The sequence below is a fragment of the Danio rerio genome, chromosome 8 (genome assembly GCF_049306965.1).
Source record: "Danio rerio strain Tuebingen ecotype United States chromosome 8, GRCz12tu, whole genome shotgun sequence".
Classification (NCBI taxonomy): Eukaryota; Metazoa; Chordata; class Actinopteri; order Cypriniformes; family Danionidae; genus Danio; species Danio rerio.
The window spans coordinates 45,136,004-45,147,500 of NC_133183.1; the positions used below are offsets into that span (position 1 = coordinate 45,136,004).

Genomic DNA, 11,497 nt, shown 5'->3' on the forward strand with positions numbered 1-11,497 from the left:
CCGCATCTCACTCCTTCAAACGCCACTGCACGTTCACTGCATGTCAGGATTGCATTCTGAGGCACAAGGCATTTATTAAATGAAGAAAAGATTCATGCAGCATCTCCTACCGCTGCAAATTCTGTTTTTACTGTTGATATTTGGGCAAATAATCAGCAAGTGATGATTTTGTTCACTTTGACTCATTTAATGGAAATGCTGTTTTAATTTCGATATATTTATTATTTTATGCATTTCTGGATGGAAACATAGCTAGTGGTAACAGACATAAATGTATACCATCCTGTACTGTACCGCTCAGTGGAAACAGACCATTCAGTAAGTGCTGAAGCAAAATAGGGCTAAAAGAATGATAGTGTTCCCTAAGACAGAGAAAGAAGAAGGACTTTGAAGGTTTAAGGATAAAAAAAATGAGTGGAGAGCCAAAACAGATCTTAAAATTCCAGCAGAAATATGTGAGGGAAAGACCTAACCCTCTATGGGATCAAAGTGCCTTTTGGGAGCTAAGAAATACCACAATTATACCAGAGTACCCCACCACAGACCCTCATGACAGACAAGCATGAAAGAATCTGAACTCAATGAACAGCACGCCAGCTGTTTATGTGCTGTTTGTGTGTTCAGGGTTTCTGACCACAGACATCGCAGCAAATCAACCCTACTGCTACACCTCATTGGCTGCTTCCTTGTTCCAGTCTTTCAGCTTCATTTACTACAAAGAAAATTCCCTTATTCATCTAATACATTGTTCGGCATTGCTGACTCCAGACTTTTTTCCCCTCAACAAAAATGGTTTGCTCTAGTATAAGAATCTAAAAAGCAGACGCCACTCTGTCATGAAACACGTTATGCAAGAGCCTAAGAACGGACAAAAAAAATGAGAAAAATGTTTTGATTGTGCACAGAAGGTGATGACCTTTATTTGGACTGGATTGGTGTGTGCAGTAAATTAAAAGTGCTAACTGGATGGTTGGCTCAGATTTATTGGGAGGCCCAAAGTTCAATATCTGTGGGTCAAATTAATGGCTGGGATATGGGATCCCATACTTTTAAAAAAATGGCATGGAAGCAGGGTTTCTTAAAGCACACAAATGCACATTAGTGGATGTCTGTGAAAGAACAAACGATTAGGGCTGCACAACTGGGCCAAAACAATAAATAAATATCCAACTGCAATTATTTTGTCAACTAATATGGTATAATATGATACACATACTGTAATGCTGTCTTTGACATTGAAGAGCCAGTTACTTTCAGGTTCTAACATTATCTTTAAATCCACAAAAATAATGATAGTACGTAACAACATAATCCCATGGCAATTCATAACTTTTTGATTTAGTGGCTGATTTGTATGAATTCGTACGATCTAATTCATACAATTTAGTATAATTTTCTCATCCCCCAATGACAGTTGGGTTTAGGTGCCACGCCTCCTTTTTAAAATGGTACAATTTCGTTCGAATTAGCCACTAAACTGGCAAAACGTAAAATGTTTACGTTTTCTCGTGAGATCAGGCTGTAGGTAACAGTAGTTACAGAAATAAATCTCACCATTTTTCTTGCCAAGAACAAAGACCCCAGTAGAAAGGACCTCCTTAAGGGTAGGGACAAACCAAATTGATGGTTAAGGCTGATTTATATTTCTGCATCAAGTGCACGCATATGGTTCAGTGCAGCCTTTGTGCAGTCACATAGCCCTGGTCATGGCTGATGCCAATGCTGATGTGCACCTGAAAAATGTAACTACTGTACATGTCGCAATGACTGACAGATGCGAGCCCTCTGGAGCAAGTGTTTACAAGTGTCGAGCCCCGTTAAGGAGCTCCAGATGAAAACTTTTGTTTTGCGTTTACCCTATGATTAAAGTTGTTACAAGTCTGCAGATAACTGCACACTAAAGGTTACTGCACACTGAATCTGAAATTTTAGTCTGTAAATTTTGCATGTTAAAAAATAAATTCAACCTCACATTGTTTGAATCATATTGACACACTGCCTCCAATACTTTCGTCTGCAATACAAAAAATTCTAACTGGTTTAATTTTTTTTTCTGCTTTTCGCATCCAAAAAAACGATTTAAGAGGTGTTTAACAATTCAGAGCTATCCTATCTATGTAGGCTAGTCCTAAATGCACCTAAATGCAAACCATGTGTAGCCTCTTCCCCTTTCTTTTTCTACTTTGTAGAAGAAAGCGGAGAAGAAAGTACTGTATCACTGCTTGAACTGACTCCGAAATGTTTAGCATTTTTTTTGTGATGGATTGATTAATACACATCAGACTCTGTGTGCAAGGTTTGTTTATGTGACAAATTTTTTTGCATATGAATATGAAAAAAGCGCATATGAAAATTTCGGACTTCAGTGTGAAAAAAATGAGCTTAAGAATGATTAAGAATAAGCAAGTTTCAGCTATTTGTACATTAAGGTAACATTCAGAAAAAACAAAACGCATGCAAAGAAACTCAACACAGGAACATAAAACACGCTCCCAGCTAGCATTTCGCAAGCGTTATTGCAGAGCAACACAAAAAGTATGCAAAAGTATAAATGCATGACTACATACAAGGCATGTGCAGTGGGTCAACAGCGATCGCTCGACGTCCCATGGCTAAGTGTCTGTTAGGTTAGTTTGTTTGATGTGTTCCACAAGTCTACACTCATCGGGCTCATGTTGGTGGGAGTTAGCCATATTCAGCATTTAGCAACATTGGGGCCATTGGCAAGAGAGTGTGATCTGATTGTCTGTTCAGCTACAAATCAGAACACAAGGACAAAAACTTAAGTGTCAAAACTAAGCAAATGACACAAGTCAAGAGGGAACTTAAAGATGCCAGCTGTCATTTTGTCACATTTCCCAAGTGTTGGTAAAAAATGTGGATTATCAGGCATATTTGTACGCACAAATCCCACTGTGGTGAGTAACAATGTACTGTGAAAACTAGGGTTGGGTAATAAAACACTATCTATACCCTAAGTAACTGGTATGCATCGGACCGAATCAGCATATGAATTTTCTTGCCTAATTTCGGTGCCACTGGTGTTGCGAAAAGGATGCAGGAAACATCAAGGAATACATCACAGGCACACATAGGTGCGCATTGTGTCATCATCTCTATAGAGTTCATTCGAAACAACGGACACCATTAGCACTGTTAGTCATTTATTCTAAGGAAATGCATGCACATAGGTAACGTGCGCAGTACAGCTTATGCAGTGAGCATCTAGCTTCAGATTCATCAACACGCAAGATCACGTTCATCAAATTTGCTTAAACTAAGCATTCTAAAGTATGACCATATTTTACAAGTAAGAATTCTGACACAGCAAAATGAAGCAGATGCTTTACAAAAGCTGCATATAAGGGAATCAACTTAAAGGTAGAGGAATGCACTGTCTTTGACAGTTTGCAACATCATTTGGCACTTTCACTGAGTATGTTTACATGAGCACCGATACTCTGACTTTAATATGAATAAGACAATACTCTGATTTAGAGTCTACTATGTAAACAGCGATTCTTGATTACCTTAAAGGACAACAGACGTCACAATGCTGAGGTTTTTTTTTTTTTTCCATTCAGCGTGCAGTATCAAATTTTATTAAAACAACACTCTTGCACCAGTCCTTACTTTGTATTCTCGTCCAATATCTCAGTTTGTCATGGGGCATGAACAATATATTGCTGACTGAAAATGAAACTGCCGAACGGCAGTTAAGGTTGAAAAATGAAACCTCCAAAATTTGGATAGCGTGGTGACGCAATGACGTTAATCAATCCATGTGCTATAACATGTAAAACGGGATCATAAACGGAACATTCAAAAAGCAACTTTCAAAACAGCATACACTTGAATTATATTGTCTTATTTAGATTAGGCAAATAATTAGATTTACCGATGTTCACAAGCCCCAACCCTAGAAAAAAAGGTTTTCCCTGTTTGTGATGACAGCCTTTCCACAAGTTAGTAGTAAGCTAATGTAATGTTAATTGCATAATGCAAATCTCAAATCCATGCTAACAAACCAATGATCAAAAGAAAATAATGCGATTAAATTCAAATAGATAAAATATGAATTGATGTGTACTTTAATCTTGTTGATCAATTAAAATGATTAAAATATATTTTTTTGTCAAATAAAAGATTTTTCTAGAGTCATCCACCATAATTTTGTGGCTCAAAAGTATTGGTTCAGGGACCGTTTTGGCACCAGTACTGTTTTAAAAGTATAAATTTAGCACTAGTATAGAGATGACCCCAAATGATACCCAACCCTATGGAAAAACACTGCTTTGTTTAAAGCATGTATATGTGTGACACTAGTTCCAGTTTGCCCTTATAGAATGAGAATACAGAAAATTGCAAAGTGCGGGAAAGTAAAAATATCTCTCTCATGCAGATACAGAATGCACACTGTAGCTTTAGTGAGCTGTTGTCCATTTGGTGTGTTCAAGAACTTTTTGGCCCAGACGGGAGCAGGTACAACTGACATAGGATTTCACTGCCACTACTTCTTTGACGTTAGTTTGGTGTGTCCCAGGTTTAAAACCCTCTATATGACAAATCGAAGAATAACAAATAGGAGTGATTTATTTAGTTAAACTGTGTTTTTTATAAAAAAAAATTATTTTAATGGAGGTTAACAATAAAGCGACAATGCCTGTTAAAGAGTAGGTTTGCATGATCATGTTGCAGTTCTTCTCAAATGAATTGAGGGCAATTGCACCTAGTATATTAATGATGCATGTTTAAGGCTTATTAAAGTCAACACATTTTTTTTCCCGGTTTAACTGTCATGGTGCTTCAGTTAAAATGAGTTTGAGCTCCTTTGCCAATCCTTCCACTCTCCTAATTCCTTCACTTTCGCATATTCAATTGCTGAGCAGAAAACTAGAAACTCCAAGAGTACTAAAATATCTTAAAGGCAAACTCGCATACATTCCAAATCTAAAATACTGCAAACATCAGCTGAATGACTTACATTGCTAAGACCACTTTTCTCACTGTACAATTACAATCAAAATCCTAAATGAGAGTACCTTCATCTATAAATAACATGAGGACAAGTAAATAATATGAAAGAAATAGTGTCTAAACATTTTAATTATTTGTAATAATTCTGTCCACATGAACAATTGCATTTTGGACATTTTCACAGCATTTTATATCTATGAGAGTTCTTTTGACAAAAGCCAGTGAGCAGTGTCACTATCATCATGATGACATCTCCCAGACCTTCCATGAACTTTCTTTAGAAGCATTCAAATGGTCATCTTTAAAAAGGACCAAGCATTTCTTTCAGGGGAATTGGGATGTTGTTGAGTTTAATAAGCCGTGTCATGAATGTGTGTATATTTAACAACCACACACTGATAAAATGGCTGGAATGTCTTCAGCCATCAAAGGTCCTGACTGTTTTTTCCTGCTCTGACATCTGCCTTGTAAAAACTTCTGTGGGACTGAGATTGTTGCTAAATATCTGACATATCTCACAATAACTTTCCCACAACTTCATTTGCACAATTTTAGCTTTGCGGGCAATCGCTGTAACTCTTTCCCTACATATTACTGCTGGTTCTTCCATTTTTTCAAGATGCTAAAGAGTCCAGGCATCATCCAGTGGAGAATGCAGAGCAGCACAAACAAGATCTCATAAGCAGTGTGCTATTGATGATGCTAATAAAATCAAGGCTAAAAGAAGCAAAAGGAAAGGTCAGTCATACTGTTTCAATAATGTTCTAGATAAACCATTTCCAGATTGAGACCCCATAACCATAAGCTTTGTGAGGTGACTTTTTCAAAGTTTATATACTCAACGTTGCTATGAAAATATTGTAAATGTTAACCCTTTTATTGTGAACGGTATTTACGGATGGAAATCATAATCTCATTTCCTAGGAGTAATATCTGGAGCCTGCTGTGAAGAAGTATTAAGGTTAAATTGTCCCACTGAAAACCTGTTTTTCCCATGAGGTTCTATACCGGCGGCGAATAAATGGATTTATGAGCCACATTTCAGGAGCAGAGCGAAGAAATACTCTTTCGTGAGAAGGCTCAGTGTAAGATGAACAAACATGTAAGCCCCTTGCAGTGCTTGCATTAAGCAGAACTAACTTCAATGTTCTGCTGCAGATGCCTTCAACATTGAGACTTACCAGCCCTCGTCAACATCAACTTCACTTGTTCATGTGACAACATATAAAATTCAGTACTGATTCACATTCAGTATAAAAACAGAATAAAAATACAAAAAAAAAAAAAAAAAAAGCATTTACAAGAGCACACATTGTATTTATTTATAAACATAAGTGCCTATTTTGGTCAAATAAAATGTTAGAAATGAAAATACTCCATTACATGTAAAGTATATAAATAATGGATTACTGTTTACTTAATTTATGGTGGAGTGTAGTGCTACCTATGCTGTAAACTAAAGTCTTAGATCCATGGCCAAACAGCAACATGTTCCATTAGTTGTTGGTTATTGTGCCATGACTGGTTCAGACCAGTAAAAAAATATATATATATTTTACAATTAAAACAAATTTAACCTTTAAAAAAAAAATTACAGATTTAAAAAGAAAAAAAAGTGCCATCCTGACTTTTTATTTTGAAATAACACAGTGGCTTCAGAACTGTAATTTATTCTTATAAATGAGTTCAGAGATTGTCTGTACCTGAGAAAGGGGCCGAGACAGTCTGTGACTCTGTACATTCTTCTCCTCTGAGGACCAGGAATGGAACTGCAGGCTAAAATATAAAGAAATAGCTAGTTTAAGTACCCTACAAGTCAACGGGACATTTCTGATCTGCTAACTATTCAAGCAAGATTTGATGTGGGTTGTTATAAATTCACTACTGTTCGACAAATTTATTTATTTATTTATTTAAGACACTTTAATACTATTTTTTTAAGCAAAGAATATATTAAAGTATTACAAACATTACTCCAGGTTGGGGGTTTAACGTTGGGCTAACGACTCACCTCAAAAAAAAAAAAAAAAAAAAAAGATGTTACAATATACCGACATGGTGTGGCTAAATATCAACTTTGATATATACGGCCCTGGGAGTTAGTATTACAAACATCGAAATGAGTAGTTACAATATAATATAATATATATATACAAAATAATAAATAAATGCTACATCCAATATTAAGCAGCATTATTTTTCACATTATTATTCAAGAATTTCTTCTTGTTGACCAAATCTTCATGCTAGAAAAAAAGGACAATGTTACAGGACTGGAAAGACGGCTGCAGAAGTTTCAGCTTTGTCATTAAAATAAGATTTTTTTGCAAAATGTTTGCTGTTACACAGTTATTCATTTATATAGTTGTACTCTAAATACAGTGTTGACCCTAATGTGCAATACAGATCTTATTAGGTGTTCAGTATCCAAAAAAGCAAGTAACTTTCTCAGCAACATGCTGTGCTGTAATGCAGGCATCTGCCAAGTTCTGCATGATTAATCCATAATTTATGAATCTACTCATAATCCATCAAAGCATCTGCTAAATGAGTAAATGTTAATCACAAAATCTAATCAAATGAGTTTCATTAGCAGTGACATGGAATGTGCTCCAGCCTGTGAGATGTCAGTCATTTACGGTTTTAAAGTGGAGGAGAACAGATAAAGTGAAGTTTGAATCTACTGTGTGTGAGCATGCATATACATGCATATACAGTAAGTGAAAGTTTATTAACCCCTTTGCAGAATCAGTGAAAATGTAAAGAAAAAAAAAAAAAAACTGAGAACATACAAAATTATATTAAAAATGTTTATTTAATACTATACCAAAAAAAAAAGTTTACAGGTTTTTTAACTATAGGCAAAAAAAGTAGTTTAGCAATTAAACAAACAAACAAAAGCTTATGTAAAATTCGAAATTATGATGTTTGTTTGAGGGATTTGCCCCAACCTTCTCCATCATTTTTCCATCTCCTCTATGATTGGTTGGTAGCCCAAATCAAAGTTACCATGGGCCAACTTCGAGTATCTGTGGTTAAAACAATTAACATATTCACTGATTCTGCAAGGGATCCACAAAATTTCTCTAACCACTGTACATGTGTGTATAGACCCACTCACACTATGCTATCCGAACCATGCCTAGGCTTGTTTCATTTCGATCGTTTGAGAAGTGTGAGTGCTCTGAATTTGGCTATATATGCAGCACAAGAACTTTATGATGTTTCTGAGCGTCAAAAGTTGCTGATCTGTTCGGCAAAACATTTGACAGCATGCAGTGGTGGATTTAGGCATGGGCAATATGGCAGATCGCCCTTTGCTTGCAGGTGGCACGGGGAGACGTTGATGGGGAGAAAAAAAACGAGCCCGAGTAAAAGCTTTGAGATACCATTTACTTTATGCAGGTATATTCATTCAGAGTGTTAATACCAGAATAAAGACTTTAGGGGCCATTCACATTTAGTGTCTTTTGCATGCGCAAGTTGGTTACTCTCTATGTGCAACCGAAACAATGCTTATGAAATCAAACTGACGCATGCACGCAGAAAACGATTCCTGTGCGCCTCACACTCCCGGTGTTAATCTAGGTTTTTTACAGTCACATCGCTAAAATACAAGCGTCTATGTGCTGTGAAACCGGAGTGACTGGTGTAACTTTTATGCAGAGGTGTCGGCACGCAGCAAGTTTTGCCAGTGTACAAAATTGAAGTTTATATGATGACGATGTTATTTTGACTAATCATGGCCATGAAGCAGAAAGGAGGGATAATGAGTCAGGGAGGTAAGACTTTCTCGGCCATGAGTGGAGTCAAAGACAACAGATAACTCCATAAAATATGTTTTTTTTTGTTTTTAATAGAATTGTCATTAATATTCATGCAAAAGATTTCTTGAATAGTCTTTGCATATCACTCCAGTTGTGTCTTTCTTTAAATTGTTTTCCAGTTACATTTAGGATTGATTTCTGTAATTTATTTAGTATAATAATTGTATATTAATAATATTGAGCGGTATATTGGCCAGTACTGGGTTGCGGCTGGAAGGGTATCCGTATGGGGTGGTTCGCCCAGGCTGCATGCCTTTTTATAGAATTCCTAAATAATTTTGTAATAGCTGCAGTATCTCAAGTCTACTATAAAAATGATTCTCTTGAGATATTGTGTACCTTGGAGTATTTTACATATGAATAAATTGTACAACAATGCTGGTATTCTAATCAAATACATGCTCCAGATTGCAAATCCACCTTGACTACGCAAATGCCACAAAAACAATCAAAGAAACTTTACACACTTAGACATGGTATATTATATCATTGGCCAGATCAGCCTCCAGTAAACGTGACTTCTGTAGAGGTTAAAGACTACTACTAAATAAATTGTATATATCCCCATGAGTAAATTTGCTACAATCATCAATTACATGTATCATGCAATGATTTCAGTGTATTCTCTGACCAAAACATTAACAGCAAATGTATATAGAGTACACAATTTTGTTTCAATGTGACAGTAGCAAACATCCGTGTTTCAACTGTACCTCTTATTGGTGGGAGTGATCCTACCCCCTCTGCGGTCAGGGCTTGAAGGTGGCTCTGGTGTATATGGACCAGGTGACAGAGATGCCGGGCTGGAGATGGTGTACTCTTTGTAGTTCTGGTTCTCATCGCGACTCACCTGCACAGCTTCCTGCACAAGCAGTGAAAAAATTGAAAACACGATTAATAACTGTTCAGGTGAACAAAAGAAAGCAGGTGACTATCGAATGAGAGGATGAGCAGGTGCACAGTAAGACACAGGTGATCCTCACTCACTGATGAGGGCTTTAGTGTCACGCACACAGCTGATGTGATGTCCTTGTGCAAAACAACCGTGTCTGAAAATGCAACGAGTGCGATCTGTTCTATTTAAATGGACTAGAAAAAAGCGTTGCTTGTGCACCCACAATCCTGCTGCTTTCAAGAGCAGTTCAGGAGCAGTTGCCGCTTTCGCTTTAACCATTCTTTGAACAGAAATTATGTTAACTGTGTTCGCCTGATCATCCTTTCATTATCGCACACAGAATGTTTTTTACATGTTTTGTTTTGCTTAAAGTTATTTTTATTAATAGTGTTTAATTATCATCCTTTACAATAACACTGCTTTAAAATGAAATTAACTCTCCAATAATGTATAGTCAACTGGTGATCTGGGACCTTTAGCCAAGACAGACTACTGTGTATAGTTTTAGATATATGGAAATATTATATTTTTTTTAAATGTCAATTTTAAAAAATATATATATTTTTGTTGAATAAAAAGTGTGTTTATGGTTATATATTGCTTGTTCTCACCACTAGCTTGCATGGTTTGGGATCATTAGAGCTATACATCAATGGATTTGCTCTTCAGTGTTAGGCCCTCAGTAGTGATTAATAAACCACATTGAACTGAGCTGAAATGAACTTAAACACCAAATACTGCACACCCATGCTGTTTCATGACAAAATATAGTATACAATTTTTCCAGTAGTACAATGTTAACATTAAAAAGTCTATTTTAATTCGATGCATTTTCGTTTCAAATGTGATCTTTTTAATAGTCATTTCTGAGTAACGTTTATCTACACAATTTTTGTAAAAAGATTCCATTAGTGTAATTTTACATTTGTACCGCACATTGTTTAAGGCTTCAAAAATGCTGTTTTATTTCAAATGGCTGTTTTAATTCAATGAGTTACTCCATCTCTTTGCAAATGTGAATTTTAGTTTTTTTTTTCTTTTTTCTCTGAGCTCTTATCTGAAATGAACCTGACAAACAATAATGATTTAATAAGTAGACAGTGGCTCATCTTCTCTTAATGTATACCAGGCATGCTCTTAACACTCAAATCAGAGAATAAATTCAAACACCAAGTTAAGTGTCTATTGATTTTTATGGGTGTTTTTATTTGGAACTTGTGGAGCTACGCAACGATGGATTTGTTCTTCAGTGTTTGGACTAAGTAGTGAAAAATAAACCACACTGAACTGAACTAAACTTAACTTCAACTATGAAAACTGGACTGACACAGTTTCAATTTACTAGAACTTCTTTATTAAGCTGTTTTGACACAATCTACATTGTAAAAGAACTATAGAAATAAAGATGAATTTTTATTTTACTCACCTGAAAACGGCCAACCAGCTGCTCTGTGATTCCATTGGTCTGACCAGGAGTGGGGGGAGCAGGTCTGTGTGATAAGAATCGAACATTAGGAGATGAAAGTTTTGTGGATGGTACAAAATCGCAATAAACCAGGGGATTCAAGCATATTTAAAAAGTCAAATCCATTAGTTTGTTTTGATAAAGCAGCTTGATAAATTAAACTCCACTTCAAAAGAAATAGAAAATCTTAAGTTATGCTGAAACTTGAGATACATTCTATACACAACGCCAAGACATAACACATGACTGAAAGAACAAACAACTACAAACTGATAAAAACCTCATGATAGAAACCTCAACACTGCCTTCATATAAGAATATATATGATATTTT

General features: G+C 35.9%; 1 protein-coding gene across 1 annotated transcript in view; it reads right to left on the bottom strand.

The window, feature by feature from the left end:
• Positions 1-11,497, bottom strand: part of pdlim2 (PDZ and LIM domain 2 (mystique)) — a 128,126-nt gene that overhangs the window by 53,783 nt on the left and 62,846 nt on the right. The window contains exons 4-6 of the mRNA NM_001326402.1: positions 11,126-11,189; positions 9,518-9,666; positions 6,681-6,753 (exon numbers count right to left, since the gene is read on the bottom strand). Coding sequence (NP_001313331.1) covers positions 6,681-6,753; positions 9,518-9,666; positions 11,126-11,189 — 286 coding nt within the window. The remainder of the gene's footprint in view (positions 1-6,680; positions 6,754-9,517; positions 9,667-11,125; positions 11,190-11,497) is intronic.